The 26,397-nt window shown below is 40.2% G+C and overlaps 3 protein-coding genes across 3 annotated transcripts in view; 1 reads left to right on the top strand and 2 right to left on the bottom strand.

Moving 5' to 3' along the window:
* LOC138206514 (solute carrier family 66 member 2) overlaps positions 1-771 on the bottom strand; it is a 46,015-nt gene extending 45,244 nt beyond the window's left edge. The window contains exon 1 of the mRNA XM_069163277.1: positions 646-771. The gene's annotated coding sequence lies outside the window, so the exon portion shown is untranslated. The remainder of the gene's footprint in view (positions 1-645) is intronic.
* Positions 772-1,046: 275 nt separating this feature from the next.
* Positions 1,047-4,533, top strand: hsbp1b (heat shock factor binding protein 1b). Its single transcript, XM_069162516.1, has 4 exons — positions 1,047-1,235; positions 2,399-2,465; positions 2,677-2,803; positions 2,934-4,533. Exons 1-3 carry the CDS (start codon positions 1,191-1,193, stop codon positions 2,796-2,798), a joined length of 234 nt encoding a protein of 77 aa, XP_069018617.1. The 5' UTR covers positions 1,047-1,190; the 3' UTR covers positions 2,799-2,803; positions 2,934-4,533.
* On the bottom strand, positions 4,087-20,606 carry LOC138206058 (DNA topoisomerase 1). Its single transcript, XM_069162515.1, has 14 exons — positions 20,512-20,606; positions 20,211-20,326; positions 17,907-18,028; positions 15,268-15,390; positions 14,940-15,127; positions 14,486-14,630; positions 13,559-13,702; positions 12,829-13,014; positions 10,276-10,344; positions 6,857-6,971; positions 6,041-6,168; positions 5,739-5,839; positions 4,874-5,023; positions 4,087-4,189 (listed from the first exon to the last, which is right to left on the bottom strand). The coding sequence occupies exons 1-14, from the start codon at positions 20,544-20,546 to the stop codon at positions 4,087-4,089; spliced, it is 1,725 nt and encodes a 574-aa protein (XP_069018616.1). The 5' UTR covers positions 20,547-20,606.
* Positions 20,607-26,397: the final 5,791 nt, after the last annotated feature.

A 26,397-nucleotide genomic window follows, 5' to 3' on the forward strand; every position in this document is an offset into this window, starting at 1 on the left:
AGCAACCGAATCTCAAGTTATCTACGTCTCATACAGAATTTGAACAGATCGTTAACCATGCAAAGTGAATGCAAAATTGCAGCTCTTTAACAAACTCTATAAAAATGTTTTTACAAGTTTCCTAAAGTTAAATATTATCCAGGAAACGTAAGAATCCAAGGCAACCTATTTCTTTCTGCCTGGTGGTCAGAGTAAACCATCACACCATACAGTACCCTAAATATTTAGGGCCACTTTTGGTAACAGAACAAGCTGTTATCTAAGCAAAGCATAGCTTCCTGGGGTTGGGCCAACATGCCTGAACTTCCAGATGTCAATTTTGGGCTACTGGGCAACAACAAGTACAGTAACAGCACACAAAGAAACACATATTACACCGTCTGGTTAAGCACACGGAGTACCTTTCAGGTATGTAATGTGAAATTCACCGCCCAGAGATGAACAGTTTTCTAAAAACAAAAAACCTCAGACAGTCTAAATTTTTCTAAAAAGAGTCATTTAAGTTTTTTAAAAGCACGCCTGACAACACGCACGATATCAACAGATCTGACTGGGTATTTACTCCGCGTAAGGATTTCACGCCTCAGTGACAGAATTTCACATTTTGCATTTTAACATCTGTGTAACATGTACAGCTTCACTCACCAGTCTGTCCTTCATTCGGTTTCCTTCAGTTTATTAAAACACAACCCGCACACTCAGGTTGCAGACTCAGGACACACTGGGTTCCCCGGCAGCTCCAAGTTTTGAACACCAACAGGAGAAGAGACGTGCGCGCGCAGACAGTCATATATCCACGTGCGCGCGCGCGCGTGCATTCATAAACAATGTTATTATTACAAACGTATTCAAATTGCAGCATTAAACGTGCATATCGCTAAGGGTGTAATGGGACGAGCAAACGCTTTGAATACCAGGGTTCCTTCTGAAGGGGTAAACAAAAACAAAAACTACTGAAAAGCTCCCCATTCAAAAAAAAAAAAAAATCATTTTTGAGCACCGGGGACGCAGATCTCGCGAGATTCTGTCTGTTGTGGAACAGCTGACAGTGCGGTGGGTGGTGCGAGGGACTGCTTGCTTATTTTCGAGGAGTCACAGACCCGACAGCCAAAAACAATCGTTGTGCAGCTGTTTGTTTTTTTTTTTTTTTTAATTACCGTTTGGGCGCTGATAATCATTTACGTTACAACATGTCTGAGACGGATCCCAAGTCGGTGCAGGACCTTACCAACGTGGTGAGTCGTGATCGTCGCGTCAGCTAACGCTAGCCGCGGTAGCTTAGCTTCAGCGCCGGGCATTATTGTCTACGGCAATAAGGACGCTAACAGTTAGCCTGCTCAGTTGAGTCCGGTGAACAGCGAATCTGTAGATGTAGAATATAAAACAACGTACCGGCCACGTGTTTTTTTTTTTTTTTTTTTTTTTTAAAAACCGTTTCAATCGAACCAGGCTGTCCTAAATGCCATTTCGCTTCATTACGTAATGGGTCAGTGGGTCGTGTGAATGACATCACCAAATCTGAACCGAGCAGGTCACGCGGCATTTACTTACACATTAATGTTTGTGTTGTCATGGAGATTCACGCCAGTAGCACCCCCCCCCCCCCCCCCCCAAAAAAAAACAACAAAAAAAAACAACCTCTTAACAACACACTAGTAGTTTTATTTATTTACTTTTGTCACATAGTATTCATAGTTTTCTATATATTTATTTTTGAATAGTCAGAAATTGTAGAAAAAACACTTCAAACCATTTCCTGTCAGGGAAGCCCAGTGTTATGAAAGTGTTTTTAATTTATATTTTACCCCTTATTTATAATGCTGCCTCTTGAGATTAGGGTAACGTTTTGTCCAAAGTCTATTGATAAAGACTCCACTGTAGCCTTTCATGCCAGTTGTTAGCATCTGACTAATACATTTGGTGAAATTAAGCCATTTACCTCGTGTTTGGGGGTTATAGGCAATACTTTGGGATCCACTGTCGGAGCTGGAGATGCTCAGATGCAGATTAGTCAGAATTTACGAGTGCTTTTATTGTTGTGCAGATATGCTTGTTGCAGGTAGTTGAGTCATCTCCCATAGTTACCAAGCTTTTCCATTGTTGGCAAGGAAACAAGCTGTTGGTCCTTCTTCTGCTGGTTTAAAAATCAATAATTGAAAGCAGAGTTAAGAGCTGGAGTAATGCTGTATTTTAGTACCACAGGCAGTTTTTTTTTTTTTTTTTAATGCTGATTAGTCTACTGTCGGTGTTGCAACCACATTAAGACTAAAACTCCAGAAATGAAACTGGCAAATTTGATGTAGGGCTGCCGTCTTCAGTAAACAAACTTTCCTCAGTGGCTTTATTATTCTTCTGCCTCACCGTGTCACCTAAACTAATTCGATGTTTTTTTTCACAGGTCCAGACTCTGCTGCAACAGATGCAGGACAAGTTCCAGACCATGTCAGACCAGATCATCGGGAGGAATATCCTAACAATCGTTTAAAAATGCAAGCCATCAGTTGTTCATTGATTGAATGCATGCACGTTATTAAAGTTTGGCCTCGTTGTAATTGAATGAGTAAATAGATTGATGGTGCTATCCTGATTTCTCTCACATCCTCCAGTTTCTCTTCAGATATCCGACTTTGTAAGCTCTCCGATTTACATTTTTATGTTCTTTAACCGATTCTCCACTTGATGAAATGAGCACACGTATTGATGACTTGGAGAAAAACATTGCTGACCTGATGACCCAGGCTGGTGTTGAAGAGATCGAGGGAACACCGGAGAAGGCTAAAGAGGGTCAAGGATCATAATGAAGGTTAGAAGGAAATTGATCGATCTAGAATAGCTAGAAATGCATGGTGAATGTTAATCAATTTAGCCTCGGGCTGATTCATCTGCATAAAAATGTGGATATTTTTTTTTTTTTTTTTTTGTCTGTCCCACAGGTCCCAGAAGGTGTGAAGTCGGTCCTTTATTCAGGAGCAGCAGACTTTTCCATTTTGAGAATGATTTCTATTGATTTGGTGTGTCGTCGTGTGAAATGCTTTTTTATATATTGAATATTGTGAAACGGTTACAGTTATATAATGACTTGAAAAGTTGAACGTTATTTGTAAGCTAGACTAGTGTGATATGCCCTTCTGAATTTACAGTGCTGATATGCAGGAATGCCGCTTGTGGATTTGGTGCGCGAAGCTGGAGATTATCTCGCTGCCATCGTATACATGTATCACCTAATTAAATCCCTTGAGGTGATGGCTGATGGGGACAGTTTTGCCCGAGTCTGTGCTGAGAAGAACAACTCGCAGGCTACCAGGCCAGTAGAACCTCCATCCCCACCAACACGGGCACAGTAAAGATCTTAAGCTTGCAGTGTTTGACAAACAGCGCTGTTACTACCAAGGTTTGGGATGCATTCCAATTCTGATATTCTTCTATTAAAGTTATTTAATACACTGCTGTTTGTCATGTATGACATGATACATATTTGGCCAGGTGCTGAGTGAATTTTTAAAAATACAACCAACTCTTAAGGTGCTCTGTGTATTACTCAATTTATTTTTTTAAACCGCAATTGTATTTTATGATGCAGATTGTCTGCAACGTCTCCGTGATGCATGGTTTTTGTTCTATATTGTTTATAATGTATTGAAATTATATTTTAGTATTACACTTAGAGAGAAATTGGGCATGCCATTCTGTAACTGTAAATGTCAATTTTAAAGTCACATCTAATGAAAGTGGAATTAGGCATTTGCAACAATGTCTACTAAAAACTAAAGCGGTTACAAACTAACCACATCTTCGTCACTTCGCTGCATAGTAGAAACCTTTATTGAAATTAATGCAAACAAAGTGCACAAACAATTAAAGTAACAACAGACTTTTAAAGTGCCAAAAGCATCAAACATAAAATGAACAGTATTAAACAAAACCACATTTGGGGGTAGCTTGATGTTGTCACAAAATCTCAGTACAACATCAGTCATCAGTCATTTTTATTGCAATATCAAGTACTGTATGTAATATAAAGTGAATGATTCCTTATTACATTTTGGTATCGGAGCTCGTGAGACTGCGGTTTTAGAAGTTTGAAAGTTAGAACACAAAGTCTCCCTCCGTCATGTCGATGGCCCATGCGAACTTATCCCGTTGGCTTTTATTGAAGATTTTTTCTATTGGTACACCCATGGTCTTACACCTAAACAAATAGAGGTGATATTAAATTTTAACCCTCCAGTTAATCTACAAATAAAAATGTAAAATGTTTTCACATTTAACAAAACCATCACGGAGGTTTACGGAGAATACGTACACATTAAACACCGTAGAAATAAACCATCATCTTTGAGTCGACCGAAAAAAGTCTATTAACAAGACACCTTCATGTCCTGCATTGTTGACAGCTATTGTCAGTTAGCTTCTAGCAATTTGTGTATAATTATGTTTAAAAACACAATTATGAGCAAATATAAGAGTTAGATACACATAACTAACTTTTATCTCTGATAAAATTCTCATTGAATAAACATGGTTATAATTCTATGAATGCAGAACTGCAGTCCAGTTTGAGTTCTTTGTCAAACTATTTTTTTAAGCAAAGTCTTTCAGTAGTTTGGTTGTTTCCACTTCACATTTATTCATTCACAGAGGTGAACTCGACTGAGCAGGTTACCAAGGTGATCTCATTAAACGTGAATCACCTTCACAACACTGGAACGCCCAACTTTAACCCTAGCGGAGCTAGATGGCCTGATGGGCTTCACTTTGTGGTACATGCCCCAGGAGGAGGTGAAAGTTCGGCACAAAGTATGCATGTACCTGTGTGCGTATTTTCAACAAGATATCCAGAGAGTTTGGAGTAGTTGTGTTAATATTCACTCACCAAGCCACAGTAATGCGCGGGTCCAGGTAGTTGAGCTTTGATGTACCCAGAGCAATCTGTTTGTTCTCTTCTCGGTCAGTTGCCTGGACCTCCAGGTTCAGCAGCTGCTCTTCACAGCGCTTCACTGCTGCCTTCTTCCGCTCCACCACTCTGACAGGAAATACAAAGGCAGGCACGGCAGGGCCAAACAGTCAACTCTGGGAGTTACATCGGAGACACGACTTGTGACTCGGAGGACAATGTCAATTCTTCCCCCATTCTGGGCAAACAAAACATGAGCGTGTGGAAGATGTTTGGGTAAATATCTAAAAAGGAGTAGGGAAAAACACTCCTACAGTATATAAAACATTCAATGTAAAAGATTTCATCAAGGTGCTAAAGGTGAGAGAGGTACATTGTGACATATAACATCATATGACTTTGTACGGAGTCCAATGTAAGTATTTTTTTTGCCACAAATGGATTCAATATTTGGTTAAAAAAAAAAAATCTCATCTGACATCCAGCGGGACCAACTGTACGACTGACTGTTCTAGACAAAAAAAGACGGACAATGTGTTTGCAGCAACGCCTTGCCACAACTAACATGATTTCAACTTCAAGATCTTACATTTCATAAATATACCCACAGCTCATTATTCACACTGAAGCAGTTTTAGCAGTCATTCAGAAGCACTTAAACCTGCAGGGTGTCGTCCTCTTGGGAAGTGCGTTGCTTGCGATTCAATCAACAAATAGGTGCTTGTGTTTCACATTTGTAAACAAAAATGTCTAATTGTTTTAATATCCACAGCTTGCTGTTGTTGTGTTGTTGTTTTTGTTTTTTTTCCCCCTCCTTCTTCTTTTGTATTACTATGACACTTACGTCTGCAGTTTGGAGTCCGAGTTGCCTTTGGCCTTGGCTTCTTTCTTGGCCTGTGTCAGCTCTGTCTTGGCCAGGGCCAGCTGTTCCTTTCTAGCATCAATCTGGGTAGAGCACATCAGTTGCATTTGGATCACTGTTTAAGTCAAAATATCACTGGGTGTGCTGTAGATGACAAAACTTTATTGTTCCTGGAATTCTGAAATGGACTTTGCCAATAAACATAAAAACAAATATGACACTATCCTTTCTCATGCAATGTGACTATGTACAGTGTCCAGTAAACCAAGTCCAGTAGCCCTTACCTTGACCTGAAGGTTCGCCATAGATTGTTCAAAGGTCTTTGGCGGCGACCGCTGGTGGTTACAGAGAATAGCAACTGCTCTGTTCGCTCTGTTGTAGGACAGCAGTTTCTCTGACATATTGTCAGACACTTTGGAGGGTGACAATAGTAATTTGTGTTGAAAGAAGAAAATCCAAGTGAGAACATGTATCAAACCAGAACTATGCACAAAACTTTAAAAGATCAAATCAAGCTGGCATCCATCAAGTTAATACTATGAACTCTCAATCTGCACCATCAAATCTCAAACTTCCAACACACACTACACATTTTTTTCAGTTTCATTCATTCAGATCCCTATTAGCTTCCTCTGTTCCTCCTGGGGTTCACAAAATAAACACAGCTGACACATGTCAGCCGGCATATTGTCTCTCAGCGGCAATCCAGAAATGAGAAAGTGTGACACTTTTATCTCTGAATGAAAAACGGTGGCAGAGGCAGCCAATGGGACCCTGATAAGAGGGAGGCAGAGACGCACAGCACTGGGCGCTGTGATAATGTACTCCCTGCCCTGGCTCAAAAAGCTAACTGACATCAGGGTGTCTTGAATCAAGGAAGCTTAAAATGTCTCAAGTGTGACTGTTTTATCATGGGACTCCGTGACATGAGAAAGTCGGCTAATGAGACACTGACAAGAGCTGGATTGATAATAAGCTTCAGTATTGAAGCTGCTGGTCCATGTCCAGCGGCTGAGGAATATGAGCCAGTGCTTTAAACTGCCTGTGCATTTTATGTAAGGTCGGACGGTTTAATAGTGCAGTGAGTACGTGTGACTTACTGTTTGTGAGCTCTTTCAGCTGCTGCTGCAGGGTGATGGAGGCATTGTATGTCCTGAAGACCTTCGCAGTCAGACCTGGCATCAGAGAACTCAGATGTTTGTTCAAAACTGTGGTCTGCAATTAGAAAGGAAACGGAGAGGGACGCTGCCATCGCATGAGCTTCAGTCCAAGTCAATCCTTGTTCTCTACCACTAGGTGGCACTGTGGAAATGTACAATAGCAGTGTCTGGAATATAATATAACAAATAAAACATAAAATACCATCTCTGCCTTCATTATAATCGCCATCCATTAGTGCAGGGAGATTAAAAAAGATCACAGTACTATTTCCCCTGTGACATTTCTGTAGGTATTATAACAAGTTAGACTTGTCCCAGACTGTAGTTAGATAGCAATTAGCTCCTGTCAAATGACAGCAGTTTCAACAGAGCACAGAAATGAAACAGAGGTAAGAGTATAAGGGGGCGCACACACACACTGGTGGGAAAACTAAACAAACGCATGCACAAATGGTGTAAACATGAGGACTTGGAGAGGCAGGAAACACATGCATTTTAAATATAAATGAAAGCATACAGTTGCAAAAGAAAAAAAACACTGACAAGCCAGCTGAAGAGCTCATCACTGACAAGAAGAGAAATAATTCTGATGAAGACTACAATATTGATGTGGCTGGTTTAATCAGAGCGGGGTCATACCCTGGCTGTTCGAGCCACAGACTTCTATCAATACGTGTGTGTGTGTGTGTGTGTGTGTGTCTGTGTCCAACTGCAAGAGCTTATTATAAACACAATGAGGGAGTGTTTTAATGTGTGCTGTATGTGCTGGAACACACATTTGCTGCTGTGACTGCCTTGCTAATGAGCAACCTACCTCTGCCCCAGCAATTCTAATGAAGGAGTCTGCGAGTCTGAGGGGCAAATATGATAGCTCTCACATCTGCAACTACCCTGGTATGGTGTGTTGTGTGTGCACAAGTGTGTGTGTGTGTGTGTGTGTGTGTGTGTGTGTGTGTGTGTGTGTGTGTGTGTGTGTGTGTGTGTGTGTGTGTGTGTGTGTGTCATCCGTGTCATCTCCTAAGACATTACTATAGCGTGGCATTACTGCGGTTCTAATTTCCTATCTCTATTACAGGATGCTAACAGGCTGGACTTTCTTATTAACATACTGCAAGCCAATTTGTGGCGATGGCAATTAATACGAGGGAGAAATATTGACTGTAGCTACTCTAAACGAGCTGTGATGATCTGCTGTTCAATTTGTGTCTTCTCTTGCATCTGGTAGATGGCGGAAGGGACACAATAGAGTGGAGAGGAAAATCATGAAATACGCTAAATCGGCAGCTCATGGGGACTCTACTGTACTGCAGGGAGTAATTCAAATAATTTGACAAAGATGTAATTGAAGTGAATGTACTGAGGTTACAGTTAACCTGAAACTGAATATGATGTGTGTACTGTAGCTCTAATGATGTGGACTAAAGAGAGGAGGCTTCTAGACAAGCTTGACAAACACCTGCATTTTCAGCCCAGGTTAGACACTCAGCCTGGTTATATTGATGAGCACCATGTTTCTCTCTTTTCTGGGAAATGTTATTCAGCACAATGAGACACTTAACCTTCTTTTAAACTTTTCATTCATTATTTTATTGCGTTATTTTTTTCTTTTCAAATTTTTTTTTCATTTGTTTAATTATATTTATGTGCTTTCCTCTTTTTCTCTCCAACTCCCTAAATAACAATTTTATAATCTATTCAATTACTTAAATTCTCCACCATTCTACTTTCCTTAGCCCGAACACCATCTTATTTTCTCTTACTAATTCATCGTAGCTTTTAATCACAGGTTTATAAGAATAAGTACGGGGAAGTAAGAATGCAAAATTTATACACACGTCAGATGTTTCCATGTTTTCCCTGCATCTTCCACCATCTCTCTCCATAAAGCCAGCTGAGTGCAGCTCACGCTACATTTCCACATCTTCCGCCTCAACTCGGCCTTACTGTCACTTCTCCCCTCTTTGCCCTTTCCCCACTTCCATCTCTCCTCCCTCTATTACACCTCCTACCTTTTTCTAGCCCTTGTCCACCTTCTTCCTCTTAAACACCCTTCACGTGGACCAATTGTCACTTTCCCACCGCTCCATCTACTTCTCCACACCGCTATTCCCTCCACCCTCTCAGTGTCCTGGCCTTTCCATGTGTCAATCAGGCCCGGCTTCAGCAGCCATTACCATTCCACCTCCAACACACTCTGACATTTCCTGACACACCGGAGGGCAGAGAGCAGAGGCACAGACCATCTTCCTTCAATTGCTGTCTTTTCATCTCCCCCCTCACATCCTAGTTCTGTGTGTTATCTTTCTTTACCTACTTGTCAGTCTTAATGTACCAACATGAGACGGTCTCTCTAATTTTTCACTCCCTCCATTTCATTACACGCATTCCTCCAAGGTAGTCACTCATCTGCTGCATACGTTCCCACATACAAGCATGTGTTTCTTCAATGTACCACGAAGGAAGATATTTATCTACAATCAGAGCTCTTAATCCAAAGTCAATAGACTGTGAGCTGCTGCAGAAGTCCAATGGTTTCCACTAAAAGGAACTGCATAGTGAGATTCCTCAACAAGGACGACCTGTTAGCCTGGGTTGTTGTCTCAGAGACAAATAATGTGGTTTTATAAAGACTAAGAGCAGCTTTAAAAGCCCCAAATTCCCCAATGGTTGGCAAACCACGTGTACAACTGCTGCAGTCTGTGTGGCCTCCCTGCCTGCAGCTAGAGAAAGAGGTTGAAAGCATGCCAGATTTTTATGTGTGGAAATTCATCTGCCCAGCATGTTCACTCTCAATTTTCCCTCACACAGTTTCATTTTTATCTGCCAGAGTCCGTCCCCTTTCTCTTTTGAAACTCTTATTCCACTTTCAGTCCCCCAGCATGCAATATTCTTCCACTCCTGTTTTCTCACTTTACCGCTTTCATCTCTCCACACCAACGGCTCACCCTCATTCAATCTCATCTTTTACACCTTCAAATATAGTCCCCGCTTTTCCTTTACTGCAGCTTTCCGTCGCCACAAAACATTTAAAACAATTTTTAATTCCATTTTTCACCAACTTTTTCAACCTTTTCCTCACATATTACATACCTCTGGGAGTTTCTCACTTTATACACAACCCAGAACCCAAATTCAGGAGCTCTTTTACAGAAAGTTAGTTTTTTTCAAAACACTTGATAAATTTTCACCTAAACTGAGAAATTTCATAACTAATTATTTGAATTTGACAACAAACTGTAGTGCACAAGCCGGGAATATTTGACAAAAGTTTTAAAAGTTCACATCTAGGTTGTTTAGAATCACAAAGTGTAGAAAATACTGAGGGAAATATAAGCAGAGACAGTTGGTGAGATACTCACACTAAGGCGATCAAAAAGCTCATCTCCAGGTTGCTTGTTCTCCAGGAAAATTTTAAGATTCTTAAAAACCTGAAAAGATATACAAACAAATTAGATCAAGGTACTTTTACAGGAATGCATCATATTTATTACGCAGGCTAGTTTGCAACTGAGATCTGAAATAAATTGTAAAATTACACAACTTAGTGCATCATAGACATAACAATGTGGGTGTTAGGAGCCTGACCTCATTTGTCCATCTCAGAGCAGTACCAGAGAAGTGAAACTGGCACAATTACATCTGACATTTCCAATGACTCTGTGGGTTCTACTGAAGCATCCGCTCCCCAAATAAACCAGTAAGATATGCAAGATACCAATTAATAGCCACAGATGTGTTGCTAAAACGCACTGGACATTTTCACTGGCTGGATTGTGTCAATTTAGTTTCCCTTGGAAAATAAACTGTAAATGTAAAAAGTAAAGAGCCAGTGCTTTTGGGATAAAAATGTAATATTGGTATCTGTTGAAAAGTCTCAGAGAAAAAGAGCTCACCTAATTGGTATTTATGATGTGTTGAAAATTAAAAAGTAATCATTTAGAAATGCATGCTCCCATGTACCCAACACAATATGTCTATTTATCTGCATGTGCACTCACACTGGGGGGTTATTTTGATGAAATTATTCCATCTTTAAGTCTGTTTAAATTAAGTAGTGAATGCTGTAGGTACTTGTTTTTAAACGAACAAATAGATTGAGCCGTCTTCACGACTTCCTCTATTCTGCCAAGAATCACCAACAGGATTTTTTTTCCCCTTTACTGTAAATTACATATGGGACATACAATATTGGCAGTCCATAGCATGCGCTGCATGCTTCCACCTTATAATTGAATCTTTTTCTATTCATTCCCAGTAGTGCTCAATGCTCTCTGAATGCAGATATTGTGCAGAAATTGCATACGCAGTACACGCTGTATAAAATAGTCTTCAAGTATCGGATTCAAGGATTCCAAACGTCTCCAGAGGTTAGAAATATAAATTATTGTTCCATTTTATTCCAAGTGACATTTAGCAGCAATCTTACTGATTTGCTGGGGAATAGATGATGCTAAAATATGCAGGGACTAATTAATTCTAGCTAATGGGATGCTTTTGAATGCACTCATTTGAATAATTATATGTTCTGCCAAGAAACAAAACACTTTGGCTGTCAGGTGCAAACATTTCTTTTCCCATCTCTGGAATAAAAGATTTCATGGACTGACACCAGAGGACGGTTTGGACATTTACATATGCACACTTGCACAGACACATTAATATGACAGCTGTTTGACAGACTGCAGACAATTAAACACGATTTTTTTTTTTCTCCTTTTTCAAAGTCTCCAGACACAATTTTTCATCTATTGTGGGATTGGCTGACCAGCTCATCACAGTCTGTATTATTATTTACGAGATGGTTAATAAAAGGTGAGAAGAGTTGCTGAGTTCTGATATAGGCAGTTTGTTTAGTTAAATATTAGTATAGCCTGGTCATAGCTGGGACACTAAGAAGGTTTTATACAAAATAATATTACAATGCAGGAAAATAAAACCAATTTGGTTTTCTATTTAAAATGACAGAGACTTGATCAGTGAATAACTTTGAACTGATTTGCGGCAAATGTCTGCATGTTTAGTGGGGCAGAGACAAATTATAACAATTAGTCCACATCACTTATATTCCCACTTTCAATTCAGTGATTTTTTTTTTGGTCATTTTGCTGCAATGAAACTTTCACATGCAACTATTCTATCTTTCCTAAGGAGAAAGCAAAGAGGCAGAGTAGCTTAAAAAAGGCTAAACATAGAAAGAAGCAGTGAACCTGATCCACAAGTCATTAAGTTACAGCGTGAACTGTAAAAACGTCGGAAGTACTGGGAACATTGAAGGCATCAACAGGCTCCCTGTCATTAGTGTACACTGTGAAAGTAACCTTTAATGGCTTTGAAAAGGAGCATGTGGCTCTAAAGTGCGGTACAATGTTAGAAGAAAAATATCCTGACTTCCTGTGATGTGACATTTAGAGAACAGGGTGGAGTTTACTTAAAGGTGCATTATGGTGTTTGTGGTATGGTAGAATTCCCCCCCCCCCATTAAGATAGAATACAAGAATGGCAGACAGGAGCAGAGTGACAGTTCAACTATTCTGACAGACAGACAAATTAAACCACCACAGCCACAGGAATCCAATCTACTACGGTGTCCTGAGGACAATTCTCAGTTCCCTCTGTGCTTCAGGCTCTGCGACTGTCGATATGCAAACAAGTGACCTTCTCTGCTGGGACGTTTGCCAAAACCCAAAGGGCAAAACCTAGTTTATTAAAATGAAAAATATTGGGTTTGTAGCACAATAAACGACACTTACACGGGTGTCTTGTACGAATGTCTCCTCCTACTGAGACTGGACAGATTTGCCTTGCATACATTATGAAATTAGCTCAAAATAATTGTATTTCCAAACAACTAAAAAAAAATGATTTAGGGAGAAAGTATGAATATGTGAGCCAATCGTCGTTTCTTTATTTACCTTCTTGATGACAGGGACCTTGTTGTAGTAGCGAATTGAGTCTTTACCCAGGAAATCAAATTCCACCACACACTCGTTGCCATCCAGTTGCTCATGTAGGGTGATGTGCTCAACACGGAGCGAGCAGCAACCGACTGTGTCCGCCGTCTCTCCCTCCTCTTTCTCATTACCAGCTCTCAGGGCCAGCTTTTTTTGGGTGAGAAAACAGAGATTAATACAGCACCAAATCCACAAATATACACCCAGTACTTTTATCACCATCACTCCAAAATCACAGGGAAAACATGCACCAATCAAATGATCATTAAATATAGACAAATACACCATAAAGAACTGCATAGTAACCACAATAAAGCAAAATCACAATAGAAACAGTCTTTGGCACAAGACAAAAGCAATCACATACTCCATCTATCCTTCCATTCCTTGCAGACCAAGATAATTAGCTTGGGGTCACTGGAAGAAATTGGCTACATATAATCCATTTTTCTCTTTGCAAAAAAAAAAATAATCTTTTACCCAGCTGTATGAGAAAAAAGAAAGAAACTATAATAACACATTGCATTGATTTCCAATATGTTCATATGGCGCTCGTTATCCGAGCAGCGTACAAAGGAGAGTCTCGAAACCGACAGCAGTTTCTTTCAAGCGCTGATGTGTAAGGATGTAAAACTGAATTGCTACATGTTTACTTTAGAGTTTTTTCTTTTGCAATATCGTAATATCAGACCTTGTCTATGAAGTACAGTGCCACAGCTCTCTGGCGTGAGCCCATCTGTTTAGACTTCAGATCCCGTAGGTAGCCGTTTCTGATGTCATCTACATGGGACTTCAGTTTCCGAGCAACCTCATACTTCTCCCAATCTTTCTCTCCCTGCATTCATCAGATGACAGGAAGAAGGAGGAGGAGGAAGAGGGATGTAGACAAAAAAAAAAAAGGGAGCGCAAGATTAGCGAGAAGGGAAAACAAATGAAGAAAAAGAGACAGTGAGGAGGAAGCATAAAGACAGGGGAGGGCGAGGGGAAGGAGCAATGTAAACATAAAACAAAGAACTGAAGTGACAACATGATAACATAAAGTAATTTTCTTGAAAAAGCTTTGAAGCAAAACATTCAATATGGTAATCATGACATAAATGCAGGGTGCTACAGTATAACAAAGACGCACGACATTAACGATAAAATTCTCTCCGTCTGCTGCTGGCTCCAAAGTATATTGTGACCAAGATACAATTAAAACCACTATCAGTCAACACACACGCACATTATCGTGGAGACTAAGTGGAATAACTTAACCTTTTCCACATGAAAGATGAAAAGAAAGGAGAGGAGGAGTGAGCAAGTGAAGGAGAGAAAGGAAGAGAACGAGACGTCGCTCAAGTTTATTCGCAGTTACAAAGATTTGTCTCCCAATTTTGTTTAAAAAAATACATTTACAGAAGAATTACACTTAAAATCAGCATCTTCTGTGAAGGGGTTTACATCTCTTGTCAAACACAGATAGTTTGTTTATGCCAGAATCTTAAACTTTTTTTTCTAGGGACAACTGATTAAATAGAAACAAAACGGTCAAACTTTAATCAGTTGCAGCCTGCATGTGCATTTTTTTTTTTTTTTTTTTTTTTTTTTTTTTTACCATTTGCAGCAGATTGATTACCTTGAGTTTTGAGTTGGCATTGAGCATGATGTATTTAGTGAGGCCCTGGATGTTTTCAATCCAGCTGGCCAGCCATGTCACAGCGTTGTCATGGCGAACTTCTTTCCAGTGGTGACCAGCAGGCGGCACAGGGACACGGGAGTCTCTACCAGAGGAAAAGACAAGTCAAGAAGGTATGTATAAAAGCAGTCACAGTACAGGTCATATATATGCTGGAGCATCTGTCATAAGTTCAAAATGTTTTAGCCCTACATTCCAAGCGAACGCATGTAAACTTCTAGTGCAGAAATATAAAACTAGACTGTAAGACTAAACAAGCGTACTGCTTTAATATACCATATTTCAGTAACTGACAAATCTCATCTCTGTAAACCCAAGAGATTTGCTCTTAGCAGCTACAGTGATCCGAGTTTTCGTGAATCCTACTTGACTATGTGTCACAATCCTCTCTTACGCGCTGCAGTTGATGGTGACATCCTCTGGCTGGATCCTCTTTTTCAGCATCCCTTGTTTGGGATGCTCACCTCGACCTCGGAACAGCCCTGGAGGCTCAATCTTAAAGTTGCCAATGCGTTCTTTGTGGTGGTCCAGCAGACAGTAGCCAAATTCAGTGACTAGCTTCTCGTTGGCATCTTTCAAAACCTACGACAGGAATTCATTTCAAAAATTCAGTTGTGCAGAACCTCGGACCTCCTTCAGACAGTAACAGAAAAAAAATAATACTTGTACATACTGAAAACATCATCATTCAAAAGCACTGAAGAGAGGAGTCTGAGCTTCACCTGTTTGTCCTCCTTGCTCATTTGTTTCCTGGCCTCCACCTTGTCGTTATGCATGGCATGAATTTCTCCAAAGTCACACTTGTTAAGATCTTTAATCAGTGACCTCTCCTCGGCCGTCATTTCCTAAACAGGAACAATGTGTTACACTCAAGTGAGGTCTCATTCAGAGTTTTTCCATCTTTTTTAAATTAAAATAAGCATAAAAAATGGGATATCCTCTAGTGATAAAACAATTAGCTAACCAGAAAAAGAATCAGTAGCAAAATAACATACAATATATTTACTGTAATGAAAATAGGTGTTCACTGCTACCGAACTATTGTGAAAGGACAGTATTTTCGTCTTTGAATAAATGCATCAATGACAATGGCAATAATATACATATTTATATCCAGAGTTAAGTAGCAACAGTCCTTAAAGGCTTCCAGTTCGAGAGGAGTAATTTAAACTTAAATTTACAATACTGATGACAAACGTATGGACAACACTTCTTTCGACCCGAGTAAATAACTTGAAGTGAAGGAAGAAACAGACCTTTGTCTGCGCTATCTGCACAATACTGCATTATTACATTTACTGGGAGCTATGAAAATAGAGTAAAGAATCTTTGTTTGTTCAAAAATCAAATTCAAGTAATAACATATGACAGACATTGAAGTGTGTAGGGCTGGCCCCGTCAGTCCATCCAAAAACAAAGAGGCGTTGTTATGAAAGGCCAAAGTACAGACCGCTTCCTCCTAAAGACCTGTTCACACATACAGATTCAACACCAGGTGTGAGGGACAACCAGGTGCGAACCGATCGCAATTATCCTGATTCCAGCAGATACGAGAGCAGAGTTGTTACGACACCACTCCACAACACAAACAGAGTTTGAAACAGGATGGAGAAAAAGCCGATCGTCGCCGTCTCCCGTTTCCCAATTCTCTACAACTTGTCAAGTACTGCGAGGTCAGAAAAGCACAGCAGATGCGTCACAAAGCAACTACTTAGCTGGAGCACACTATATGCACATGTTCAACGACACAACACTCTCAGAAGAGCTGCTGCAAACTGCTTTGTATCTGGATGTGTGAAGAAGGCCTCTACCACGTGAGCTAAACAAACAGACGGAAAACAGCCACAACGCAGCTTCAACTTCAACCTTCTAAAGTTATCGTCACCGACTCAAAAAGTGAGCGACTCAGTAGCGGCTCTCAAACGTTTCTGGTGCTAAAATATTATGATGAGCCTTTTGCTGCCTGGAAGAAAATATAACACTGCACGAAGTCGAGGCCAACATTTCCGAGACTATCTGCCCGTGTCGAGCAGCAATTTCTTATTTTTTAGGTCATATTGGTCTTGACCAGCCGAACGTAACCGTAAATAATGAACAGGTTTTTTTTTTTTTTTAATGTGTTCAGTATCTTGATCATGACATTATTACCCATTGCTACGACACTGTTAAATAAAAACAACAGTAAAAGTAATAGACATATAAAAGCTTAGATCATAATATAATAAACATTGTAAATGGATAAGTATTTAAAAAGAAATACAAAAGCATCCATCCTGAAGACAAGCATTAAGAATAAAGAAAATGACGCTCATCCATCAGGCTTTTCAGAGCACGATTGTTGTAGTTTTGTTATCGATGGTCATAGTAGATGATAAACACACAAACACACACACTGACAGTGTGGACACGAAGTCAGCCGGCGCGTCTAAGCATGAGTGACAACCGACAGTGGGCGGGCACTGAGGGCAGTGGAGCGAGGACGAGTTTTTTCCGGCTATAATAAAACAGTTTAATTGGATTTGTTCGTATGCAGGAGAGCTAGTTGTCTGGATTAGCATATCAATGCCTTCACATAAATCGTATTTTCAAGTGCATTGAGCACTAAGCAGCGCAAAATTAATTCTGCATGATATGCCTTGGGGCTTGGCACGGTGTTTTCTCCACAGAGGACACCCTGACAGACACCAGCGAGCATGTACCAGTCACACTCAAGCCTGTATTTACACACACAAATTCTACTATTTACTACTACAACACGCACCACACACACCACACACACACACACACACACACACACACACACACACACACAGCCGGAATACAGAAAACTAATACTATCCTTGGTTGTGTTGTTGAGACAAAGTTTCTGCAGCTAAAATTAAAGAAGAACATGAATCCACTGCTTCTTGTTCTGAGGGTTGCGGTCGCTGGCTTTTGGGTGAAAGGGGGGATAAATCTGAGGCAGTTACAAGGCCGACATATAAACTGCTTTCACAAAATGTGCCGCGACCATGAACCTTTCTGGACACTACCAGGAAGAGCTGTATGTTAGAATGCAAATGTCTGAATCTGTTGGACGAGACATTAGACGGACTTTACGCTGCAGGGTCCCTCGTACAACGTCTGTGTAATAGCCAATGAGCAGGTCACTGTCCGGAGAGTTCACAACATGCAAGGGAGCATGTTGACAACGTTTCTGTCCGCTCGTTCTACCCAGGTGACACCATTCACCCACACAGACAGGAGTATTTTCTGGCCGGTGATCTTTTGTCGTGTGCTACACGTGACCAACACAACAACCAATCATACTCGCAATCACACCGGGAGGCCAAATAACTTGCGTGACGCTTTTTGGCTTTACCTTCCTCCAATCCTTCATGAAGTTTTGGCGGAACACCTTCTTGGTTGTGTACTCATGGGCCAACATCTGGGCAAAGAACAGCGCCACTTCCTCTGCTGCCAGGCTCAGCTTCACCTTCTTACCTGCACACAAACAGAAACGGGTCACTTCTGTGTGACGTTCAATCAACTGAGTTAGAGAATGCTTTATTTTATTACCGTCATACTTTCTTGCTGAACAAGCTCTGCTGTTCACTAACACACACAATTGTTTAGAAGCTCAGAGTTCAATCAAAATCCAACATGCTTTACCACCCACCACCGCTCCTCTAGAGGGCTGTCAGGCTAATCCATGAATTTATGGAGGTAGGTGCACAGACAAGGGCAGAGATCTACATTCAAGCCCACTACTAGGAGTGAGCTACAAAAACAAGAACATGCACGTACAGGAATTAACAGATCAAACCAACTCCCCATAGGACACCATTGTGGGTAGACTGCTAAACGAAGCAAAAACAATTACAGTCATCAATCAGCGTTTGTCCCGATACACGTCTGGCATCCTAAAGATCCAACTTTGTGTGGGTAAGTCTTTTGTGTTTTAGCAAGTGAGTTTAAGGCATGCACACAAGCGTTCTTACATTCACTTCAAAGAGTTCTTATTATAGATACAACTTCGTCCACTGTTTGTCCTCCTTAGAGTCCCCACCCTGTCTAGTTTTAATTTCAACGATTAGGAAAGATTGTGAATCTACATTACAGTATATCAGAACAAATTTAAAGCATCTCTAAAAGTGTCTTGTGACCTAGCCTGTAACAGCCGAGTGTTGTTGAAGAAGTTAAGACGGATCGAAATGATGTCAGTGAAAGAAAAAAAAAAGCCATGAAAATGATAACTACCAATTTCTCCTTGAACGTCAAACTGACCTGAGGACGCTTCATTCTATTTTTAGGGTCAACTGTCCTACTAAAAATGCCTCCTCTTCTACAAAACTAGGCCAGAAGGGACTTGATGCCTCTGCAGAACAGAGTGGCGCTTCATGTTCTGGGATTAAATGGGATGGATCTGTTGATTTTATTGCTCACTGGGAACGACCAGCATGAAGAGCTCAGACTTGAAAAGTCAATATTGTCTTTTAAAAAGGCTTCGGAAGAAATGTCTTCTTTTTGACAGGCTTTCTCAAAATTTAACATTATTTACTATGAAATACTTCAGCTACATTATTTTATTGGACACGCTGAAGAAACGGGCAGGGCCGTCTAAATTTGGTCCAACTTATTTTTCACAAGCTACTTCATCCAAACACTTCATTTAAAACTATAAAGTTGACAAATTCAAATTAGACTGATTAACAAAGATTTTGTCCCATGCAAAAATATATTTGTTTGTGTATTCTTGTACGCTGAATCCAACTACATTTTTTAGAATTAATTTGTCAGTCAGTGTTTTCTTTTTGTTACAGTCAACACACATGAACATGGAAAGGCTGTATCAAGAAAAGTGCAAATATGGGCAAAAGTCATACACTCGGATATTTTAGCAGTGAGTTTGTACATATTGTAAGTCCAACCACAGCCTTATCTTTAGGTAATATACACTCTGGCATTCAAAACCTTGCCTGCCAGAAAAATTCTAAGTCAGCATTAAAAGTACTTTAAGGTGGTACTATCTTAGCCTGGCATACCCAAATTTATATTACAGCAGTAAACAAGCTGTGAGCGTTAGTCTGGCAGAGTTTTTGATTGTATGGATGAAAGTTGAACTGAAAAAGGTTAAAGGTCAGAACATAATACTTTAAACATAACAATTTTAAACAGCAAAACACATTTTTTTAACAACTTTAAACATAATAATTTACAGTCAAGTGTGACATTTTGATATACACTTAGACTGTGAGTCAGCTATTCAATTTAAAATAAAATAATGGATACTAAATAAAGCATCAGCTTTAATTTGACTACATTTGCATCATTGGAAAGGTTCAAAGGTTATTTGACACTTGGCTATTAAATGTTTCTCTGACGGCCGATACCGTTTAGATTAAGGCGAAGTTATCTGTCAGTATGAGAGGTAAAGAGGTGACCATGCAAGCAAAAACGATACTAAAGAGGCTGTGATGGCTTGGACATGTATGGCTGATGACTGGACTATTTTTATGCTCAGTAATAATCCCAAGAACTCGTGTCCAAAAGTAAACTGCTCTCAACAGTACCTGAGAGGTACCAACAATTGTATAAAACAAATTGTATCAAAAAGTGTGTAAAACCCTTTCAATCCTGCTTCAATCACCCTTTCTAACATACTCTACCTCCATGCACAACTGACCATTATAGTAGAAGTTGACATTGTCTGGTAAAGGCTGGTATTCAGGCGGGAAGTACGGTCCATTGTGTTGTAAAAACTTCCATTTCACCCCTTTTTCATACTTCTCTTCCTCCCACCTGACAAAAACAAAGCGAGATGATTTCAGGAAAGTGAAAATGTCAGCTCTGCTGTTTACACACGCGGTAATTTGTCTTTGACTCTGTCTGTGTGTGTGTGTGTGTGTGTGTGTGTGTGTGTGTGTGTGTGTGTGTGTGTGTGTGTCCAGGTCATCACAGGATGAATAAAAGCAGCATTTCCAAACCATCTCCAGCGATTCCTCTCCTCCTCTTCCTTCATTTTGGTCTTTAACTGCTTTGCTTCCTCAATCTCCTCCTTTGTCTTTTTCGGCTTTTTTGTGACCGGATGCTCTTCTTCCTCTTTTATTACTGTCTGTGTAAAGAAAAACTCAAACATTTCCATTGTGAACTGCATTTCTAAGAATCAACCTTACAATTATTGATGGAGACAGACGTTTACCTCTTTTGTTGTCTTCTTTGACCGTTTTTTCTGAGGCTTTCTGTCACTTTCTTCTTTGTGAGCATGTTTCTCATCATTTTTCTTGAAGCTGCAGGTATACAGAGGCGGACAGAATGGTAATAGCTTACAAAATATGGAGAGAATTAAGGTTGGAAGTTCATTGACTACCTGAGACACCTTGTCAGACTTACGTAGGTGAAGTAGTGGCATGTGAAGGGCTTTCAATGGACTCATCTGTAATTCTTTTCCTTTTCATCCCTTGCGTCTTTATCTTTGTAGTGAAGTCGTCATCCTGTGGGTCTTGCTTCACAGACTCACTTAACCACAAAAAAAAAAAAAGAGAGGGGAGGGGGGGTTATTTCCCCCCAAATTGCAGGTCTATGCTCTTTGTAGTCTCACTGAAATATGCATTTCAGCTAAAACATGAGCTCAGTTATTCAAATTTACTTGCAAAACTCCACTCTAAAGCTTGTAGTAAAAACTAACAGGCAACTTAAAAAAAAATCAAAAAAAAAAAAAAAAATCAAATTTTATAAGTTATAATTTCAGTTTCAATTTGTTTGACCCCACTGGGACATTATTTCAATATTGTAGCACTTGGACAAACACATTTCTAAACTCTTATTAAGGGTTGTGTATTTTCTTAATTTCTAATGTGACTTGAGCTGGTGATTTTGAATTAGCCCGTACTTAAAAAGATAATAAAAAGGCAGAATACCAGCTTAATGGCTTTTTTCATTGCCACCTGCTGTTCTGCTGGCCACAGAGTCAGGGTAAAATTACCCTTCCATGTGGAATAGACAAAAAAAGAAACCTCAAGCAGACCATAATGACTCACTGACCACAAGAAATCACACATGATTGTGGTAATTAAGTAACATTATCAAAACAGTAATGATAATCATATAATTACGGCAGTTAGAAATGGGGAAAAAAATAATAATTACTGCAAGCTTGGTTTTCCCTACAAAGTGAAGAATTGATAGGTGGGGAAATGGCCGAAATTAAGAAATCAACAAATTAGAGTCACCGCTGCTCATAAATAACAGTGTTCTCCTTTCCTTCACATAATCTTTATTAAGGGCGTAAATGGGGAAAATGTAAAGCACTGTAGCACATAATTGTCAAATGGGCTTACTGAATCCAAATTACAAGCCACTATGATAGCAACTACCCGGTACACATTTAAGAGGCTAATGCACTGTCTCTGCACTTCTACACAACGACCCCTGATGGCTTCAGATTGAGGGTAATGAGCCTCCACACCGGTTCTCCGGTGTAGGACTCCATCTGGTCTTTCCTGCACATGTCGTATGAGCTCAGGCATAAAACAAAGATGATGAGACCTTTGTTTTACGGCTGAAGAAAAAAAAAAATGTTTAGACTCCGATGGATTAAAACAAGACACAAACTTACTGAAACCATCCTATTTTACATCTTCAAATATGAAAAAAGAGGAATCGAATATGGTTTCACAGTAAAGCTTGTTTTTGACTCTTTCCATTCATCTAGAAAGTTGTATACAAGTACCTAAACCTTACACTTTTTTTCTATCAACTGCTCACAGGAAAACAACCGTCTTCATTGTGACATGCTAACAAAAGTACAAATCCTGTTTTTACTTTCTCACAAAACTACTGTTGTACTTTTATTTGACAGTATGTACAAGAGAATATGGGCCAAACACAGCCGCATTTGCTTAATTAGTGACAACAGGTAGAAGGCTTTGCATACGACTTGGAGGGATTTTTAATTTGACAAGTAAATGCAGAGACCTCGATGCCAGCCTGCAGGTGTCGCAGTGTCACAATCACGTCCATTCCAACGGAAATTACTGACACATCAATGTTCCTAATCTTTGCGGGAGGCAAATGTCTTGTGAGTCGAGGCTCCTTTTAATTTCGCTGAAAATATCATTCGTAGGAAAGGCCTTTCTCCAACTCTCTCTTTGTAGTCTTTGTAAGAAACTTTGCCAATGTAAGTGTGTACTGATGCCAAGCTGTTCTGTTCAACTGCTCACTGTGAAGAGAAAAAAAATGAGCGCTGGTGGAAATGGTCAGATTTTTTTTTTTGCTATACTGCACCACTGAGAAAAATCCATAACGAGTTTTACGAAGGAGGGTGGGTCACTGCGTCCATTGACATTTACGGTCTGTGGTTCTAATAGCCTTATGTTTCCTCACTAACTCTACTGCGAGGCCTAAAACTTTCCTTCCTGCATGAAACCCACTCAACTAGCACAGTTACGACCTGAGTCTTTCTGGAGGGAAAAAAAAAAAACCCTTAAGGGAAACATTAAAGGCCAAAATTCTGCCAAATAATTTTTCCAACTGACATCTCCTTTGAAATGTCAATCATAACATCGGGTTGGGCTAAATCCACTTCTGGGAAATAAGCCATTAACAACTCTATAGAAACACTGCTGCGAGACAGATTTGACACAGCAGGTCTTCGGCCACAGTCTGCCATCCTGGCAACACCCTGCAGCGCAACCAACTACTCAAAACATGCATTCTCATTTATTACTGTCCTGACAAGCCACAAATATGTCTCTTCTGTGCAGAGTGAAATTAATTTTCTATGAGACATTGTATAAAATGGGAAGGCTTCTGTCCAGACCCCTTGAACATCAAAACACAAAGATTAATTTCCACCACCTCAGGAGGAAGAAAGAAAGAAGGGGGGGGGGGGAATAAGATTTCTGGCACAGTTGCACCCTCGTAGCTTGTCAGCTTATCATCTTAGCTTTAATAGTATACCAGCTCATGGCATTAGGGCTTCATCCCTACCTGGCACTGCCGGCAGACTCAAGATTTTCTGTCTTGGGTGTCTTGACCTAAGAGGAGCACATGTATTAAAGCGCCGCCCAGCATACTTGCAGTGCAAAGACAGCAACACAGCTGGCCAATGACAGCAACACACGAACAGAAAAATCCATACAAATGCAACTGTTAGATTGTACTCTAAATAAGCATCCAGTGAGCAAATCTAAACTTCTGCACAGAAATGTAATTTATTAAGGAAAGGGAAAAAAAAGTGGTCATTGTATTCAGAAATCAACAGAGACAAAACAAGTTAAAATTTTGATAAAAAAAAAAAAATAAAAAAAAATCTATCAGGCAAAAACGCTATTTGATGATTTGTTGCTTTTTACAGTATGATATCACTGTAAATTGGAGTGCCGGTAAGACAAAAAAAATTGAAGATGCCAAAATAATGATTGTTTTAATAATCAACAGATGTACCTATTAAAACAACAAAAAACACTATGTACAGCTCCAAGCGTAGCCTAATGCGTAAGATTTAAAACAATGTAATCAAAACACTGCTCTAATATAATTACTTCCAGCGGGAGAGGTATTTGTATGCATGAGAACAAACTTGAACAATGTTGTGGGATTCAAATAGCACGGAGGTTACCCACGAGGAAAAGCTGCTGCACAGACTGTATCAATGACAGCCTGAGCTCGGGTCACTGGGTAACAGCAACTGGAATATTCAGCCTGGTATTTGGCATGCTAATTCAAGACGGGGTGAGAGTTTCACATGGACCCACATGATCATCACAATCCCTTCCCTGGTCGAGATGACACAGAATTTCCATTGAGTCAGAGAGATAAATTAGGGTCAGACTAAATAGAGGACAGCCGGTTAAATTTGAGCCACTGCTAACCCCGTGCAAGATAGAACAGAGGAAAAGGAGTAATGTACCTTCTTATGAGACTTTCTTTTGCTGGTTTTCTCTCGAGATTTAGTTGGCTTCGCGCTGTTCATCACGATGTCAAGATAGGACCGGCACGACCGTGAGAAGAGGAGAAAAGGCTCGTTAGTGATAAAGCATCAGTAACATACAAGCACTTAGAGAAATAATGTAAGAAGAAATCCACTTTCCCTTCTGCTTTTTAAACGGGCCGCTAACAGACAGTTTGAGCTGCACTCTTAGCAAGTGAAGGCTTAAAGGCACATTAGGCTGACGTTAAGACTCGTGTCTCTGTCTGGTTAGGATCTTTCTAATCAGACAAAGCGAAAAAATGTCACCGATCAGACGACCAGTGTCTCAGGAGAGCTCTGCACATGTTTCTTTTCAGTTTGACCTTTCCAACCTTCAGGGCTGGATGTGAAATGAAACTGAGCAGCAATTACTCCCCAGCTACATCATTTTTCTTTTTAAATTTTGAAATCCCAATCTTGACTTAGGCAATACGATAGTTAAAGTGGGATGCACTTACTCGGGGGGAAATTAGTTTCACGAGTGTTGTAGCTGAGGAGGAGAATAAGTTTATCTTCAATCAGTAATTCAGTCGGTGTGCCATGAAATAACACGAGGCTGTGTCACAGAAAGCTGCCTGCTCTGCTGCCAGCGGCGCTTACAGGTGTCTATTCATCTCATGGCTCTCATCAATTACACAAGCCAATGACAGATCACTCCGCATTCATTTGTCTGCTCACATATGCACGGTAATAAACGCATCAGATATCAAAGTAAATTAATTTATTCATACGAAAACGGGAGTACCGGCGGCACTCGGTGAAATGAACGCACTCAATGCCACCAGCTCAACACACGCTTGAGTCTTGACAGTCAGTGGACGCTCTCCTGCTGTCACATCGTTGACTAATAACACTGCAAGTGTGTTATATTGTAAATTGGGTTTATTCAAATAAATGTGTCTCCGCATTTGATCCATGAAAGGCAACGATCCATGAGGTAACTGACTTGATAATAGTACCCCCACCCACACCCACCTAATGTCTTACGATGGAGTAATGATGAAGCTCTGGCTAAACTGTGCCTGGCAGCGAATCTGTTTTGTTTTTGTTTTGTTTTGTTTGTTGTTTTTCTAAACCCATCTTTCTTCCCATCGGTCCCACAGCATTGACCTGGCGGTGCAGTCCCCGGCATCTGCGCCTTCACTGTCGCTGCTCCGCCTTTTCACTTTGGTCGATTTGCGCTTCGCTTTCTCGTCGCGTTTGGCGTCCTTCTGTCTCCTCATCTCTCACAGGTACCCTCGGCAGAACAAAGGTGAACAAACACGTTTACAGTGGGGCAAAACAACAACAACAACAACAACAACAAAAAAGTTCACATTTGATTGTATCTGCGCCTGAAAAAAAAACAACAACCTCGGCCTTTGAAGTCGTTAGCCAATTAGCTAGCAAACGGAAGCTAACGCAGGCGCATTTAAAAACAACAACAACAACAACAACAAACAAACAAAACAAAAAAACAACAACTTACAGTTTAGCTAGTTTATGGTAAATATGTCAAAGTAAATTTTAAAAAAAAATGTACATTACGCGGGTAGACATTATAAATCGACCGGTAACTCACCACTTGTAATATCCGTAAATGAGAGAAAAAAAAAAAACAACAAATACAAACTTTTCAGGCGCCCGGTGACGGACAGACCATAATGTCGGCTGGTCCCTGCTGGCATTGCGCAACGCTGACGTCAGTTCCAGCTGAATGCTGATTGGGCGAAGAGGTTCCTCTTTGGTAGGTTGGGTGGCGTTACGGCCAAATGATTCGGTTTAATTCGGTACCTGTCCGGGCGGGGAGGCAAAAATGCATTTCCTCTTGGAGTTAAAACCTCGACTTTAAGAGGATTAGAGATGAGAGATTCGAGATTTGAACTCAGAAAACGTGAAAGGATGAAATAAGAGCAATATA

The sequence above is a fragment of the Embiotoca jacksoni genome, unplaced genomic scaffold (assembly GCF_022577435.1).
Source record: "Embiotoca jacksoni isolate LCO1_2020_lvr unplaced genomic scaffold, fEmbJac1.0.p SCAF_3, whole genome shotgun sequence".
Classification (NCBI taxonomy): Eukaryota; Metazoa; Chordata; class Actinopteri; family Embiotocidae; genus Embiotoca; species Embiotoca jacksoni.

Excerpts from the sequence above, each read along its gene's own strand:
- hsbp1b (XM_069162516.1), top strand. The coding sequence starts at position 1,191 with ATGTCTGAGACGGATCCCAAGTCGGTGCAGGACCTTACCAACGTG. Across the intron at positions 1,236-2,398 it reads TGCAGGACCTTACCAACGTG|GTCCAGACTCTGCTGCAACA; the intron begins GTGAGTCGTGAT and ends TTTTTTTCACAG. Across the intron at positions 2,466-2,676 it reads AGACCAGATCATCGGGAGGA|TTGATGAAATGAGCACACGT; the intron begins ATATCCTAACAA and ends CCGATTCTCCAC.
- LOC138206058 (XM_069162515.1), bottom strand. The coding sequence starts at position 20,546 with ATGAAGGAAGAGGAGGAGAGGAATCGCTGGAGATG. Across the intron at positions 15,391-17,906 it reads TCATGAAGGATTGGAGGAAG|GAAATGACGGCCGAGGAGAG; the intron begins GTAAAGCCAAAA and ends GTTCCTGTTTAG. Across the intron at positions 4,190-4,873 it reads CCGCGCATTACTGTGGCTTG|GTGTAAGACCATGGGTGTAC; the intron begins GTGAGTGAATAT and ends CTATTTGTTTAG.